General features: G+C 38.2%; 1 protein-coding gene across 1 annotated transcript; it reads left to right on the top strand.

Moving 5' to 3' along the window:
- The first annotated feature begins 3,964 nt into the window (after positions 1-3,964).
- Positions 3,965-18,345, top strand: asf1 (histone chaperone asf1). Its single transcript, XM_053784391.2, has 4 exons — positions 3,965-4,186; positions 14,193-14,308; positions 16,823-16,999; positions 17,555-18,345. The coding sequence occupies exons 1-4, from the start codon at positions 4,078-4,080 to the stop codon at positions 17,750-17,752; spliced, it is 600 nt and encodes a 199-aa protein (XP_053640366.1). The 5' UTR covers positions 3,965-4,077; the 3' UTR covers positions 17,753-18,345.
- The last annotated feature ends 226 nt before the right edge of the window (positions 18,346-18,571 follow it).

Here is an 18,571-nt window from a genome sequence, read left to right as displayed (position 1 = left end):
GGGATGGGTTTCTGTGTAGCATCGGCACTACTGTGCGGGCCAAGGGCACTCGTCGACCCTGCGGAGGAATATACTATATATATTTTTTCTCCTTGGAGCTGTCCATCTTCACCCCTTTTAAAAAAAGAAACAATCAATCGTGACAGTCATTCATGCTTCACCTCCCAGGCCCCTTACTCCTTCATCACCCTTACCTGACCCCTTTGTGTATGTACTCGCCTATATGTGGTTGCACCCCTTGTTGCTATGTCCCATCTCTCATACTGTCCCTATCCACCTTGTCAATTCCTCTCAGTATTTTATAAAAAAACAAAAAGGCACAATACCAAGACATATGTAGTTATCATATCCTTTCTGTCTTCCAGTGTCATCAAGTTGATTTTCCTTAACCTTTCCTTGTAGGACATCCCTTAGCTCTGGGACTCATCTTATTGCAAACCTTGGGATGCACTTTAATTTCTTGATGTGCTTTACTAAGTGTGGGTTCCATACTGGTGCTGCATACTCCAATATGGGCCTGATGTACACAGTGTAGTGTGTCTTGAATGGCTCCGTATGCAGGTGTTGAAATGCTATTCTTAGATTTGCCAGGCGTCCATATGCTGCAGCAGTTATTTAGTTGATGTTCACCTCAGGAGATGTGCTCAGTAATATACTACTCACCCCAAGATCCTTTTTTCTGAGTGAGGCTTGCAGCCTTTGTCCACCTAGCCTGTACTCCATCTGCAGTCTTTAACCCTCCCCAATCTTCATGACTTTGCACTTGGTGGGGTTAAACTCCAGGAGCCAGTTGCTGGACCAGGCTTGCAGCCTGTACAGATCCCTTTGTAGTCCTGCCTTATCCTCATCCGTTTGAATTCTTTGCATTAGCTTCACATTTTCTGCAAACGGACATCTATGAATTTATCCCTTCCATCATATCATTCACATATACCAGAAACAGCACCAGCCTTAAGACTGACCCTTGTGGAATCCTTCTCGTCACAGGTGCCCACTCTGACACCTTGTCACGTACCATCACTCATTTCCGTCTTGTATGGTATTCACTGATCCATTGCAGTGCCTTTCCTGTTATTCCTGCCTGCTCCTCTAGCTTTTGCACTAATCTCTTGTATGGAACTGTGTCGAAAGCCTTCTTACAGTCCAAGAATGTACACTCTATCCCCCCCCCCCTCTCTCTTCTGTCACCTTGTCATAAAACTCCAGTAGATTTGTGAAACAGGATTTCCCTTCCCTAAAACTGTGCTGGTTATCATGTATAAGCTCATTCCTTTCTGTACTCACCAATTTGTGGTTGCAGGGGTCGAGACTCAGCTCCTGGCCCAACCTCTTCACTGATCACTACTAGGTCCTCTTTCTCCTTGCTCCATGAGCTTTATCATACCTCGTGAACATTAAAATGGTATAAAATACTGACAGGTTGTTAGGTAAGACACATATGCAACAGTTAGGTATCTTTATTTCAAAACGTTTCGCCTACACAGTAGGCTTCTTCAGTCGAGTACAGAAAAGTTGATAGAAGAAGAGACTTGAAGACGATGTCATCAGTCTATGGAACAATGCTCTTCTCCAGACTGAGGGACTGACCACCTCAAAACTTTAAGGGTGATGGACTGATTACATAGTCTTCAAGTCTCTTCTGCTTCTATCAACTTTTCTGTACTCGACTGAAGAAGCCTACTGTGTAGGCGAAACGTTTCGAAATAAAGATACCTAACTGTTGCATATGTGTCTTACCTAACATCATACCTCGTCTTAAAACTATGTATGGTTCCTGCCTCCACTACGTCACTTGCCAAACTATTCCACTTCCTGACAACTCGATGACTGAAGAAATACTTCCTGACATCCCTATGACTCATCTGAGTCTTCAACTATCAATAGTGACCCCTTGAATAACAAAAAAGGCACAATACCGTGACTGGAACGATACACAAATAACTAGCACATGGAAGAGAGGAGCTTACGACGACGTTTCGGTCAGACTTGGAACATTTACAAAGTCAACTGTGACTTTGTAAATGGTCCAAGTCGGACCGAAACGTCGTTGTAAGCTCCTCTCTTCTATGTACAGGTTATCTGTGTGTAGTGACCCCTTGTTTCTGTGTCCCATCCCTGGAACATCCTGTGTGTGTGTGTGTGTACTCACCTATTTGTGGTTGCTGGGGTCGATTCACAGCTCCTGGCCCTGCCTTTGCTGGGTGCTACTAGGTCCACTCCCTGCTCCATGAGCTTTGTTGTATCACTTTTTTTTAAGGCTATGTATGGATCCTGCCTCCACTACATTACTCTCCAGATTGTTCCACTTCCTAACAACTCTATGGCTGAAAAAATACTTCCTAATATCCTTCTGACTCATCTGAGTTTTCAATTCCCAGTTGTGTCCTCTTATTGCTGTGTCCCATCTCTGAAACATCCTGTCCCTATCCACCCTGTCAATTCCTCTCAGTATTTTGTATATCATCATATCCCCCTCCGTATCCCCCTTATCCTCCAGTGTGCTCACCTAGTTGTGTTTGCAAAGGTCGAATCACAGCTCCCGGCCCCGCCTCTTCACTGGCCGCTACTGGATCGATCTTCCTGCTCCATGAGTTTTATCATAACTCTTCTTAAAGCTATGAATGGATCCTGCCTCCACTACATTACTTCCCAAACTATTTCAATTCCTGACTATTCTGTGATTGAAGAAATACTTCCTAACATCCCTATGATTCATCTGAGTCTTCAACTTCCAACTGTGACCCTTTGTTGCTGTGTCCAGTCTCTGGAACATTCTGTCTCTGTCCACCTTGTCAATTCCCCTCAGTATTTCTTAATGTCGTTATCATGTCCCCCCTATCTCTCCTGTCCTCCAGTGTCGTCAGGTTGATTTCCCTTAATCTCTCCTAGTAGGACATACCCCTTAGCTCTGGGACTAGTCTTGTTGCAAACCTTTGCACTTTCTCTAGTTTCTTCACGTGCTTGGCTAGGTGTGGGTTCCAAACTGGTGCCACATACTCCAATATGGGCCTAACGTACACGGTGTACAGGGTCCTAAACGATTCCTTATTAAGATGTCGGAATGCTGTTCTGAGGTTTGCCAGGCGCCCATATGCTGCAGCAGTTATTTGGTTGATGTGCGCTTCAGGAGATGTGCCTGGTGTTATACTCACCCCAAGATCTTTTTCCATGAGTGAAGTTTGTGTGTGTACTCACCTGTATGTAGTGACCTATATATGGTTGCGGGGTCGAGTCATAGCTCCTGGCTATGTGTGTGAGTGTGTGTATGTAATGCTTTTCCCACACCAATACATTCATATTACAAGGTCACTTGGCGAGCTTCCAGTCGTCACCTGTTGAGCTCATTGAAGTGGTTGATAGAGTCAACGAGAGGCAAACGGCGTGCATTACCCTAAATAAAGACCACATTCAAACTGAAACTTGCATCGTTGACTTGCAGTTGAAGACAACCGTCCTCATGAGACGTTGAACTTTAGGCGAGCCTCAAGGTCATCTATCCCATACATGGAGAGTGCCTTGATGATGCTGAAGGAATTTTAATCCTAGGAACTTTACCGACCCTCTAGCATCTGAAACGAAAACTTTCTGGATTACAGTTCTCAGATGACGTGTCAGTTTCGGGGAGTTAGCATTATTCCAAGTTATAATAATGCTCAGAGTTGAAGGCTGCTTCAATCAATTTAAATTCACCGCTTAAAACTGGTGCTGGAAATTCACCAATCAGAGAGGGCGTTATAAGTACCGGCATGGGAGAACCAATGAACAACGTGTATATACACCCACAGATGCATATCTCACAGTATATATACACTACAAGTTTATTTTAACCCCTAATTTAGGTACTAAATTATCCCTGACAGCTGCCGTAAAGACCACAAGCAATGTTAACAAACCCTCATGTAGTTGATAAGGTTTAAAGTTAATTAAAAGAGTGGACCAATGAGAGGGAGGGAGGTGAGGCAGGTTTGGCGCCATATTCTGTGTAGGAGACAAGAGAGCAGCAGTGTTGAGGCTCCATGTACCACACATTCTCAACATTACCACTAGTTTAAGTCACTTTTAGGGAGTCGTGCGGTCATGGCTAAAGTGCATATAGTGAACGTGGTTGTGCTAGACAACCCCTCGCCCTTTTTCAATCCCTTTCAGTTCGAGATAACGTTCGAGTGTGTGGAGGACCTGCAGGAAGGTGAGTCCCTCCAGCAGTAGCTCTCATATATATACTTTATACCCACATCTGTGTCTCTTATGTAGCGTTAACTATATGTACACGTCTTAGTATAGAGACGTACATGTAACTGATAATGTTGGGCTGCACACAATTAGTTCATTTTTGACACTTGTACGAGTGTTCACTAAGACGCAACAATAATGTCATTATCTCGCCCATCGTCCCAGCCTGGCGCTCACACACAGTCTCCCCTATATGTATGCTGACAGATAATTTTAACATGTATCGGTAAAATTATAGGCGAACAATAAAGGAAAAAAAAATCTTGGATAACTCGCCGAGGCAGACGTTTGTGGTGTGAACCTTCGGTGACTTCACTTGGTCGTTTCTTATATACTGTTGTTTTCAACTTTTGTTTGTCGTTCCTTTCACACGAGTAATTTATAAGTAAATCATGTATTTAGGTGTGTTAAGTTTATTAAGGTACAGGTACACATAAATATAGTTACATAAATTATACCTAGCAGCATATTTGTAGATTGCCTAGGATAACCCCCAATAAGTAAAGTGTTGGTTCCCTGTACTAAATTTCTTAATTTATCACACAGCCTCAAGAATTATGCCTAATATACACACTATAATTGAATGTAGTAACTGCAGCTGTATAGTCCTTGTGGTTTAGCGCTTTTTTATTATGTAACTACAGGCCTGGTAGTATGCTTATGTGTAATATCCAAACTCCAAGAGAGCTGTGTATTATGTAGTGGTTCAGCGAGTATGATACTGGTGTATTTTTACTATTCAATACTGACCAGTTGATAGTGGTTCAGAGTATGAAGGTTGGTCACATCTTTCATATCTGTCAGTAAGGTTTCAGGGATCTCGTTCAACAAATGCCTCCTTAATTAAACTTGTGGATTATAAAAACTCGGATTTTAAAAGTGAATTTCAGGGAAATAGTGACCGTTTGACTTGAAGGTATTGGATACAGTGAACCATAGCATATTATATAAAAAAAAACTATAGGCTATTGAAATAAGCTCTGTAGACTGGTTTGTCTTGTCTAACAGGAAACTAATTCTCAAGGTCAGTAATTAGTTATTGAGAGCCTCTGGAAATATAAACACAAATGCAGTATAATGTGATCCTTATTGACTACGTTTCACCCACACAGTGGGCTTTTTCAAGTCGCAAACAGTCCTGTTTGTGACTTGAAAAAGCCCACTGTGTGGGTGAAACATAGTCAATAAGGATCACATTATACTGCATTTGTGTTTATATTTCCATTGTGTCAGTATTTTATACCATTTATTTCCATTGAGAGCCTCTGCTGATAGCCTGTGGTGTTCCCCAAGGGAGTATTTTGGGCCCTCAACTATTATATAATTGACATGCTCATTAGTGTTAAGTGTAAGTTTATTTAGGTACAGGCACACAAGTACAATTATCATGGTGTAAATTACTGAGGATAACCCAAGTCAGTGACTTATTTCAATTGGGGTTCTTGATGTTACTGTATGCAGATGAGTGTTTTAGTCTTGGGTGAAGACCTAGGGGATGTAGCTGTTGTACTATCGTTTGAATGAATCTTTTAAAAAAAAAAAGTGCCTAATAGATGATCACTACACCAAGGAAACACAGAAGCTATACTATTAGGCTCGTGTTCTCTGTATCAGGGAGACCATCTTGATAGTACTTTCAGTGAAATATCACTTAATCTATGCATATCAGGAGAGTAATTATTCATAATGTTAAAAAAAAAGTTGGGAAGTTCCTCCTATAGACAGGCACAGTGCCTGCCTACTCAGGCTCACAGGACCCTCTGTCTGTCTCTTACATAATGTCATGTACATGTACATTAATTCTTATTCTTTATGGTGAGATTCATCCTGGACCTGGGTTCAAGAGAACATGTAGGCCAGGATGAATTAAATCGGAGAATGCGTAATGTGGCAGATTGGGTAAGACAGCTAAAGCTCAACCATGTACTACTGTATATAAAATTGCTAATAACTTGTTCAAAAAATTTTGCTGAAATTCTTAAAGGTTAAGAACCAAAGGCCAGTGTGGTACTAAAAGTGAAATAAGGCATTTTGATTTTTTGTATCTTAGGTGATTTACACATGTTGCTGTGTAATGTGTAAAAAAAAAAAAAAATTAAATTTGTAGTACCAACAGTAGGTAGCCATGCCATGCACCATTTACACAGCAGTAAATTAATGGGCTACCTGAGCTTGTCAAGGCAAGTTACATGAGGCAGTTTAAGAATTGCCAAAGAATATTGATAGAAAGAGGATAGTATTTGTATTAGTAAATTGCTAATAATTGCTAATAATTTTTCAAGATTTCTTATGTTAACGTGCATTTTTTAATGCAAAATTTTTCTGAATTAAACTTTTGTTATTGTTAATATTTTTTGGGATGAAAATTTAATTGACAGCTTGTGCAAATTCCTAAATAAATAAATTAATAAGGACCTTAGTGGAAATGTCGCATTGTTTAACTACATTGGTTTATCGTAAGCTAAGAATCTAGTTTAGTATAATGTACATATATTGTATGTGGGTGTTGGTTGAAGCACAGCATATACTGGAAAGAACACCTACTGTTCAAATTTTTGCTGAGATTTATGATTTCTGCACAATGGAACCTGGCCATTAGTTTATACAATAGTACATGCAACCTTTGTACATCATGAAGTAGGTACAGTGCTACCTTGACTTGCGAGTTTTTTCGTTCCATGACCCAGCTCGTAACTCAATTTGCTCGTATATCAAATCTATATTCCTCATTGAAATTAACTGAAATGCCATTAATCCGTTCCAGCGAAATTCCTGGCTCTCAGGAGGCAGGAGAAAATATTTCAATATAACGCCAATATCAACTCTACGGTTTATTTATCTATCACAATTGATCTAATATGACATGATAAACAATATAAATACCATAGAAACATGATATGTACTCTAGAATGAATAAAATGTCATGTGATGAGTAGTGACTGCCACTCCCGAGGCAAAAATAATTATCATTCTGACCATATCTTCCTGTTCTTGCCCTTCTGAGGTCTTATTATAAGAGAAAACAGTGTGTTTGTGAGGCTAACTGCACTAAACACTAGTTTTGTAAGGGAAACACTGAAACAAATGCAATTTTCTCTGATTTTTTTTTTTTCCCCCCCAAGTCAGAAGACAAGCCTACGTTTTGGGCGAATATCTCCGAAGTAAATCAGCGTAAATGACTCATACCCTTGTGCTTTAATTCAATAGACATCATCATCCTCTTCTCAGCACTGTCCTTTGCACTTACTTTCTTAGGACCCATGGTTAGAAAAAAGAAATTTGGCAAAATAACTGCACAAAACACAAGAACAACACAAGAGATGCTTCCATAGCAAGGTAACAACGTGCACTGTTGTGGTGTTCGCTGCACCAACTAGTGGCAGCGTATCTGAAGCTCGCTCTTAACTCGGATTTTGGCTCACAATTAAAAGCAAAAAATCAACTGAGCAACGGCTCATAACTCGGAAAATTCGTAAGTTGGGGCACTCGTATGTCAAGGTACTACTGTACTTTTCTTTCTTTTCAACAAACTGGCTGTATCCCACCAAGGCTGAGTGACCCAAAAAGAAAAACAAAATTTCTCACAACTTTAGTATTGTATACAGGAGAAGGGGTTACTAGCCCCTTGCTCCTGGCATTTTAGTCGCCTCTACGACACACATGGCTTAAAAAGGAAGAATTCTGTTCCAATTTCCCATGGAGATAAGAGGAAATAAACTAGAACAAAAACTAGTAAGAAAATAGAAGAAAACCCAGAGGGGAATGTGTATAAATATTCTTGTACATGCATGTTTAATATGACCCAAGTGTAAGAAGTAGTAGCAAGACATACCTGAAATCTTGCATGGAAACAGAAAGACACCAGCAATCCTATCGTGTAAAACAATTACAGGCTTTCATTTTACTTGCTTGGCAGGACGGTAGTACCTCCCTGGGTGATTGCTGTCTACCAACCTACTGCCTAAGAAGTAAATGCTATACAGCCTCTCATTACTTTACAATGTACTCGTTTACTGATGACTTGGACTTATGACTGGTTCTCTGACCAGTATGCATACCTAAATTATGTACATTAGAGACGATTTCCTCTTATTTTCTTTATTGCAATATCCAGTACATTACTGTATAAACATTTAAAAATATACCAGAAATTATATAAAAGGTGCAAAGGTGACATTAAAACAATATCAAAGTTGGTTGACACAAACTTGTTACCATTATAGTGTGCTCCTCACTTAGGAGTGAATTCGTTTAACAATGTGGTCTCGGGAATGGAATTCCGTCGTTAAATGAGGAGAGGCTGTATTAAATTTAATTATTAAAAGTAACAGAACTTCATGGTAAACTAAAACGGCAATGGCAATATGAAGAGATGCATAGGTCATTCCCATATTTTATTACTATGTGATTACTGGAGGAAGGCTCCAGATTGGTCACTTTGCCACTTAATCTCGAAATAATGCAGGTCGACCATCACTTGTCCAGCAGTTACTGATCCTATTCCATCACTAATTCTGCCCTAATTTAGGCTAGCGTAATTTCAAATTTCCTGGGTCGCCGCACCAACCTGCTGCTATTGTTTGGTGACTCCCCTTGCTCCATAAACACACTTGGTGTTCCTTGCAAACACAGGCAAGCCATTCCAATTTTTTTTTTTTTCCATTTACTGTTATACTTGGCTCACTTTTAGCCCCATCTACGGTTCCAGTGAAGAAAGGAAATGCTTCTCGTTGTGTTTGATGCAAACACCATACATTGTCCTTAAGATAAGGTTGAACTTCTGGAAAAACTAGACAGTAGTGTCGGTGAGAAGCTTGTGTGAATCATACAGCATTAGCTCATCAACTGTTTGACATAAAAAAAAAAAAAGTCAGTGTTCTTTACTAACAGTGATTCAAAGAAACTTGTGTAAAAGAAAAACAATGAAGGAAGGAAAAAGTTCAGAACTAGATCAAGTTCTTCTGAAATGGTTTAGGTTGCAAGTAAGTGAAGGTGTTGAGCTGTCTGGAGATATTGTGAAGGTACACACCAAAGTTTTTCACAAACTAGGACTAGATTACAAGTGTGATTATATTGAAGGTTGCCTGCAGCATTTCAAGGATCGACATGGCTTAAAGTTTCGTGCAGTGTGTAATGAAAAACATTCAGCAAACAAAGGAGCTGCTAAATTTGTTGAAATGTTTGCCAAATTAGTTTCAGATGAAGAATTAAATCCTGAGCAGATCTGCAGTGCAGACGAGATGGCATTGTATTGGAAATATACATCAAGAAATACTTCGACAACTGAGGATGCAGACTCGCCAACTGGTTACAAAGCATCAAGAGATAGTGTCGCTGTGCTGGGCTGCTCTAACGCTTCAGGAACACATAGGTGTAAGTTGCTGGTCATCGGTAAAAGTTTGTTCGATGACCAGCAACTTACATCTGTGTGTGCAACAGAAGAATCATTACTTGAAAATAATGCCTTCAACATCTGCTCACCCAGATATGCTGCCACCTTCATCAGTTCCTGGTATGTCACCTTCCAAGATGAAGATGGAAATCCTGACAGCCCTTCATCTCAAGACATGTAAATGTGCTTAGTTGTAAATTTTCAGGTCTTCACTTTGGGAGTGGTAGTGAAGAACTTTCTTGGGTAGGTCAAGTTGGTTAACTTTATTAACCAACTTGTACTGATTTATGGGGTATTTTAAAGGTAGGATAAATTGGTTAGCTGTTGGGTTAAGTGTATGTATTCTAACCTAACCACTCTGTGATCCGATAGAATCGCTAATCTGGCACCCAACATTCCAGTGATGCAGAATTAGTGATGGTCGACCTGTATAGTATTTTACCTTATTGCATTATTTTCCCCCTGATACTGAGAGAGGCTCTTGATCAAGGAACTGGACTTGTACTTGAATCTAATTTGAATGGCTCCCATTCCACTCTCATTGACTTTGGCAGATTTGTTGCTTTCTTGTCAAAATATAAGTTATCAATGACATCAGTCTTCCATGGTTGATGCATCATATAACATGCATGGAACATTTCATGGGTTTTGGCTGAGTAGAGACAGATTTTGTTAGTTTGTGCAATAACAGGAATATGCATTTTATAGTCAGTTTCAAACTTTGTGACGTGTTTTCTTCAAGGGAAACCATCTCGTAATGTTAGGTTATGATTTGTGAAATAATCTGAGAATGTCTTATGACCAAAAATAAGTTAGTGTTTGACTTTATCCTAGGTTAAATTAACTTTGTTCTTTTGTGTGCTTAACATATGTGCCTTCAAGACCATTCTTAAACCTTTGTACAGTATGTTGTGTTCACAAAGTTTATATTCAACTTAATTTCTTAAAAGCTACTCAGCCTTTTTTGGAGAAGTTTGGATTAATTTTAGCCAGTGCAGGTTCCAATTTGTTATCGTTGAAGTAATTTGTAAAATTTAAATACAGCCTGTCCTCACTTAATGACAGTTCCGTTCCTAAGGCCACGTCGGTAAATGAATTCATCACTAAACAAGGAGCATACTATAATGGTAGTGGGTTTGTGTCAACCATCTTTGATATTATTTTTAATGTCACTTTTGCACGATTTATAACGTTTTTAGTATATTTTTAAACGTTTGTACAATAGTGTACTGTATATTGTAATAAGCAGAATGGAGGAAATCAGCTCTAATATAAATTATTTAGGTATGCATACTGGTCAGAGAGCCCTTCGTAAGTTCAAGTCGTCGGTAAATGAGTGCGTCACTAAGTGAGGAGAGGCTGTACTGTACTGCTATTTGTGTGATAATTTCAGAGTGCCACATCTGATGGATTAGCTATCAGCCTTCCATGATTATATTATGATAATGTAGCTTCAAGTTTAATGTGATTATATTTTAGGATATTGGTGTCTTTGAAAGGTTTAAATTAGACTATATACCAAATTTTCAATTTTTCTTTTAAGTTATTGGGATATTAGTTTCCATGAATATGAGAACGGTATACATTACCAACAGGTTGATAAGTAAGACACATGTGCAACAGTTAGTTATCCTTATTAAGAAATGTTTTGCCTACACAGTAGGCTTCTTCAGTAGAATACAGAAGAGTTAGGTTAGTATGCCTTCTGTTCTATTGAGCGAGCACAGGAAACTACCCAATTTAACTATTACAACTCCCCTATAAAGTGCACAGGTTGGTAATTTAATCAATTTTACCAATTTAAAAATTGCATAATAAACAGTATAGACAATCCTGGCTCTACAACCTTTCGTATGTTCATTTATAATATCCCCCAGAAGATTTACTCTATTTACTTGGTAATAAAATATAACCAGGAATGATGGTTATGGTTTACAGCATCCCAATAATTGATTCAGACCTATTAACCCTTTCAGGGTCGACAGGCCCTCTTGAGACTTGTTCTCAGGGTCGGCCAAATTTCAAAAAAAAAAAAAAAAAATTCTTATGAAAAAATAGAGAATCTTTTCCTGATCATCATGGCACCAAATGTATGAAATTTGATGGGAAAACTTACGGAATTATGCTCTTGTGAAGTTAACGGTCTCGACGATGTTTACGCATTGGCGATTTTGCCCACTTTGAGCCCTATTTTTTTGGCCAATTCCAGTGTACTTGTTGACAAAAATCATAACTATTTCGCTAGAACTCCATTTTTTCTATCGAATGAGTACAAGAAACCACCCATTTACCGATTTCAACTATCCAATATAGTGGTCAGAATTTAGCAAATTTGCCAATTTCACACAAATTTCAAAAGATGCCAATTTCCAAATAGGGTTCAGAATAAACAAAGACATTCCTGGCACTAAAATAGCATTTCCTCTTTTCATTAGTCACATCCCCACGCCCCTCTTACATTCTTTTGCTTTCCACTTTGAATTTTTATTCTCACAAAAAAATAGAAGATTTACTGTTATGCAGACTACTGCATTAGTGTAGAAATGGTATAACTAATATCAGCGCATTTGTGAAAGAATATTAGACTCGCCAGTTGACGTGTATTGGATGCATAGCATGATTTGTTTACTTTTGAACTTTGGTAAAAATCGAACATTTCTGCTACTTTGAGCTCAATTTCAAGGTACTTTTCTTTGTAAAACCAGTCAAAATCATCTCAATTTCTGTAATATGTCTTCCATTCTATAAAATGAGACCAGGAAAACTAGAATACAACTATAAATACCATATGAAAATACAGTGCACAGTCGCTGTTTTAATCCAAAAACACTATCAGTTTTTTTTTCTCATTACGCACTGTGTGCTGCAGGATTTTTTTTATACCGCGTACACTGACCACATAGACCCATTCTTTCATATGTAGGCCTACCAGCTTTCACTAGATTTGAGGGCACTAGAATTTAGACGTACTAGTACATCAAAAACCCTGGTGCGTAAGCCATACTAGTACGGCCGAAACCCTGAAAGGGTTAAAAACTCATAGCAGACTGGGGAGGGGGTGTAGAGGGCCTTACCTGTTTTTAGTAAAATTGTCAAGAATAGATTTATTTCTGCTTCTGAGCCCAATTGCAAGCTACTTCTAGTCATGACTGGGAAAACTATAAAAACCATTGTAGAAAACACCTCAATTTGCTATTTTAAACCAAATACATGGTCATTTCTGCTTTTCCCATCATGCACTGCATGGTTTTTTTTTTTTTTATACTGTGCACATTTACTGTGCATTTCCATTCTCTCATATCTAGGCCAAATTTACCTCTCACTGCTCATGAATGCGCTGAGGTCATGATGTAGAACTACATGAGGGACCCTGGTCTCAATAACATAGCTCTACATGATGGCCACTGAAAGGGTTCAAGCTAAAGCTAAGAGCAGGCTCAGTGTATTCTGGTGTCTTGGAACGAATTACTATAAAACCACGCATTTTGGAGTTTGAGGTACGATGTGTCTTCTGGAACAGATAAATATAACTCGAGGGACCACTGTATATGATGATCCTAGGGCAGCTAGTTTTCTGTTACAACAGCTCAGTGCTGCAGTTCAGAGGGGTAATGCCTGCTGTAAGACCTGAGGAGCTGACGAGATATTTGTAATGTAAATTTTGACATTCAGTTGTATCTACTTTTAATGTATCTCTGAAACAGCATGTATTGTGTACTCCATCTTTGTACAGTACCACCAGTATAACTTTTAAACTGCATACCATATTACATAAAATGTACTCAATTATCTAGTTAAAAACAAAAAACGTGGTGGTAAAAGTAATACTGTATTCAAACAGCTTCAGGGAGAAATCCAAATATTTTTCTCAGTCTTTTTAATTACTCCAAGGCTGTGGGTTCCAACAATTTGCACTAGAGGTGGACTCCCCATCTGTTGTATGCACACTTGTAAAAAAAATAAAATTGTGCAGATGCATACTAGTGTTAAATAAATGTGCATATGTAAATGCTCCACATGACTACAATGAAAGTTATTCCAAGCTTTTTTGTGATTTCTCACATTAATCAAGGATCAGCAGAAATGATAAAACAGAAGACTGCAAATCTGAGATGACCTCACATGTGACCCTGCATATGAAGTTACTCAGCTTGGGAATATATTACCATTGTTCTGAAGTTTAGTTAAGTCCTGTCAAGGAAAATTTAAGAGTGACCTGTCAGACAAAAGGAGATTGTCAACACAACTTATAAGCCTCAGAAAGTTTATTCATTATGAAAGACATTGTACACATTAGATTGTCTAATTTGTACAGTACAAATTAAATTCATTTATTATGAAAAATGTGTATGCTTAGCTGAAAATAAGTCAAAACCTGTGACCATTTTGTGGTAGTATTTAACAGACATGGTGGTACTTTTTGGTATACAGTATTGAAATGCTTCTGCTTTGTGAAATGTATTACCAAAGCTTCTGTATTCTATTTAAAGGTTTCACACTATTGGCTCAAGCATTGTACTATATAATGTTTAAAAATGCAAAGTTTCTGTAACATCCTCATTCATTTCAGATCTGGAATGGAAAATAATTTATGTAGGCAGTGCGGAGAGCGAGAACTACGACCAGACTCTTGACACTGTATATGTTGGTCCAGTACCAGAGGGTAAACATATGTTTGTATTTCAGGTATGTACAGAATTGATATTGACTAAAATAATTTAATCATTTGTGGGAAAATGGTCTTGAATGCTATTACTGTATTGTACAGTGAAGTACTGTACTATGATGAATCTGTACTTCAGAACTCAGATATCTGAAATTATAATCTTTGTCAATATAAACCTCCAGAACTACAAATCTGGAAAAACCTTATACATTAAGAAAATTAGACTTGCCAGTTGATCCTTAATGCTACCTATTTTCTATTATCAAATGTATAGATTTTTTGTAAATGATCATTCCTAGTTTGCTTTTTGTTTAACTATTCTGTGGAAAATTCTGTGATGATTTTAATCATATAATGCCCGACCTTGTGACACTGAAATGCTGCCACTTCAACACTTTCCATTGTTTTAAATTGAGCTCTTCACAGTTAGACTTTTTAGTCTGGTTACAAAATTTGTGTGAAAGGTAGAGTACTTTAATCTGGATCTTTGCCACTGGTGGGTTGCTGTTGAGACACATCTTGTGTAGAATTGAATAGTCATAATGCCATGGCTGGAACAATATGCAAATAACCCCCACTTGGGAGACCGAATCCCATGACAATGTTCGGACTGAAATGTCTTCACGAGTTTCCTAAGTGCAGGTTATTAGTGTTAGTTGATTTGTACACTATCATATGAGTGACTAATTAATAGTCCAAATTGGACAGAAACGACGTCGTAAGTTTCTCTTATACACGGGTTATTTGGGTAGTGTTCCAACCACGGAATTTTTATTCTTTCTGTATGGGTGGATAGACAGTAAATGTGGCATTGGTGTGTCTAGGCCAGTTACTCCTGTATTACTTCACCTTGCCTGTTCAGTGTGGTTAGTCTACACTAATTTCAATTAACTTGCATCTTAAAGGAACTATTGTATGTATCTAAAATGTATATCATGTTCTTAATTATACTTTTCTCCAGAAGAGACTTGATACCAAACACTTGAGGATCATGATTGTTTTATTTAAAAAAAAAAAAATGCGCTTTTGACTTGAAATGTTTTGTCTAGCCTGGCGTTTACCTGGAGAGAGTTCCGGGGGTCAGCGCCCCCACGGCCTGATCTGCCAGGCTGTTACTGCTGGCCGCACGCAATCCAACATATGAACCACAGCCCGGCTGGTCAGGTGCCTGTCCAGTGCCTGCTTGAAGACGGCCAGGGGTCTATCGGTAATCCCCCTTATGTATGCTGGGAGGCAGTTGAACAGTCTTGGGCCCCCTGACACTTATTGTGTTCTCTTAACGTGCTAGTGGCACTCCTGCTTTTCATTGGGGGATGTTGCATCGTCTGCTGAGTCTTTTGCTTTTCTGTTGGGGGCAAATAGGACCAAGAAGAGGCAGTCGAGACCAGGTAGAGAAAATGGTTTTTAAACTAATTTGAGCCCTGCACAGTTTAAATAAATTAGCATAAATTGATGTATTAAAATTAAAGATCAGAATTTTATTACTGAAATGTAACTTGAATGATTTTTCAGTACCTAAAATCTTAGGTACTGACTGTCAAAAAGTCTTCCAGAATTTACTAAAAATTCCATGATCCAATGACCACAACTTACCCTTTCTTTGCTGTTAGCTTACCTAGGGGTATGCTGATATTTAAGTTTATAATAAAGTTTGTAGTAAGGCTCAAACAAGACCACATGAAGGGGCATTTGAGACCTCCAGTATTAACTGTTTAAGGTCATACAGCATTTCATTTAGATCAGTTCCTCTTGCTATTGAATGGTGTGCACACGTGAGTAGACCATAAGGATGCAATACTCTGGCAAGTGTCTTGGTAGCATTGTCAAGAGGTATGTCACAGAAATGCATTGAAACGAGGAAGATACCTTAAACAAAATTGTAGTAGCATTTTGCTGGAAGGTCTAAATCACCCCTAAAAACTGGAAAGAAAGCTATGCTCCTTCAAAATGAAATGGCAATAGCACTAAATGTAGCTTCCCTAGGTGATTTTGGAATAGTTTTTAATGTCATAGATGAGGAACTTGGTCAGATTACCTGGACTGCAATCAATTATACCAGAGTTGCCAATAAATACATAGCAAAATATTCTTAATTGCAAATGTTAATATGTAATGTTAGTAATTGGTATCCAGAAAGTATTTTTTTTATATGAACTGACCCCATTTGTCCCACCTAAAATTTTTTCTTTTAAAGCAATATTATATAGTGTAAGTAAAATTGGATCAGCTTGTACATCCATTATCCCTTGTGTTTCCTAAAATGAGAGTTTGAACAGGATAAACTGAACTTATTTCTTGCCACATGAATTACTTAATATTTTTGGTCTTGGTTACCTCACTTTAACCCTTAAACTGTCCAAGTGTAGATCTACTTTTTTTTTTTTTTTTTTTACATTCTTACGGAGAAAATCAAGGTTGGAGCACTGTGTGTGCAAACGTAGATCTACATTTGGACAGTTTAAGGATTAATGGAAATGCAATTTTTGTGGCTAGTGGCAAATGCAGGTAATTAAATATTCAGTGCTTCTTTTCAGGCCGATCCTCCAGATGAAAATAAAATTCCTGTTGGGGATGCTGTTGGTGTTACTGTTGTGCTATTAACATGTGGATATAAGGGGCAGGAGTTTGTGCGTGTTGGTTATTACGTCAACAACTCTTACACAGATCCTGAACTACAGGAAAACCCACCAGATGTACCACAGTTTGACAAGGTGAGGCTAGAGTTCAGCAGCACTTAAGTTCATGAATGTGAAGTATACATCTAGAGGGTTTCATAGGCACAAACTTAGGTGGTGAATAAAAGACTTATCTGTTCATTTTAGTGATTAAATGCACAAAATGAATTTAGATTTAGATAGCAAATGCTGGTGAAAATTTCTTTTTTTGGGTAGTTTTTACCTTGGGATCTGTGCTGTGTGACCCTACTAGGTTTAGTGGGAGATGGCTGACTTCTAAAAAAAAAAAAAAAAAATTTATTTTACCTTGGAAGACTGCAGGTGTTAGTTTTTTGTTTAATGCACTGGTTGTATCCCACCGAGGCAGGGATACCTAAAAAAAAAAGTTGCTCAAACTGCACATCAAGCCATAAAAACCACTCTTCACCATTCACTCCAATCTAACACGCTCATAAATGTTAGTTGGATGCTCGATCTAACATTCTGCTTCCTTTATTTCCCTTGTGAAACCCTGCCCCCTCCTTCCTTTTACTTTAGATTTGTATAGTTATTTGCCATCAAGTGCTTTCATGACATTTCTTTACATTGCAGCTACAAAGAAACATCTTGGGGTCTCAGCCACGTGTCACAAAATTTAAAATTGATTGGGATGATGCTAAGGACGCTGAAAATATCCCTCCTTCAGAAAATGCAAGTGAAGGGGCCTCTACCTCCCAAAATTCATCAGACATGAAACCTGTCCTATCGATGGAGACCAGCAATAGTGCTTGTGCCATGGAAGTTGCATAAAACTTAAGTGTACAGTTGGGATTTCATATTTGCATTAATTTTCATATTGTAAATGTCTTGTATGTGGTAGGTTAAGTTTTAATTTGTACTGTACCTGTTCACTTGCCCTGCCATTGCAGACAATTATGTCATGGATAAAGAAAATATTTTAATATTTGCATTATATTTATTAACATGTTACATAGGCAAAATTTTGAATATTTTATGTTCACAAAACAGAAAATACATATATACAGTATATATATATATATATATTTTAAAAAAAATCACATTATGCATCCTTATTTTTATTTTCACTACATTTATCTTGTATTAGTGATCTGTTTGTTGGTCATGAGATCTGAATTTGACCACCTGGAATCTTGGGTCATACACTGCAACAGTCCCCAAGAAGGCATGAGATCTCCAGTTGAATGGTACTCTCTACTTGGTGGCAGATGCTTAACGATGCATACATGTACAAATAAAATTAGCTCAAATGGATGGTTGAGGCGACAACAAATTGGCAGTGTAGTTACTTATTTACTAGTCCTGTTCTGAAAGAATATTGCTATATATATTTGTTTTAATTAAATGTGATTTTTTTTCTTGTCTTCTGTGCTTTTATTGTTTGTATCCCTTTGTGATAGGATTTTTGATGCTGGTGAGGGACTCCTGATCTAAGGAATTGAACCTGACCTCTTCCTTGCATTAAGCCTGATTACTTCAAATTTTCCCAGGTGTTATGACTTAGCTCTTTCTCCCCAAAATTATATTTGCAGCTAACTTACTGAGGGGGTAATAATTTACCTGCATCAGAGTAGCTGGCATATCCTAGAA

The sequence above is a fragment of the Cherax quadricarinatus genome, chromosome 43 (assembly GCF_038502225.1).
Source record: "Cherax quadricarinatus isolate ZL_2023a chromosome 43, ASM3850222v1, whole genome shotgun sequence".
Lineage (NCBI taxonomy): Eukaryota > Metazoa > Arthropoda > Malacostraca > Decapoda > Parastacidae > Cherax > Cherax quadricarinatus.
Note: the sequence above shows the minus strand (reverse complement) of the source record. Positions and strands in the feature narration are given on the sequence as shown.

What these genes read in the sequence shown, in the direction of transcription:
- asf1 (XM_053784391.2), top strand. Translation starts at nt 4,078, where the DNA reads ATGGCTAAAGTGCATATAGTGAACGTGGTTGTGCTAGACAACCCCTCG. An exon ending in AACATATGTTTGTATTTCAG is followed by an intron (nt 14,309 to 16,822) that starts GTATGTACAGAA and finishes GCTTCTTTTCAG; the next exon opens with GCCGATCCTCCAGATGAAAA. An exon ending in ATGTACCACAGTTTGACAAG is followed by an intron (nt 17,000 to 17,554) that starts GTGAGGCTAGAG and finishes TTTACATTGCAG; the next exon opens with CTACAAAGAAACATCTTGGG.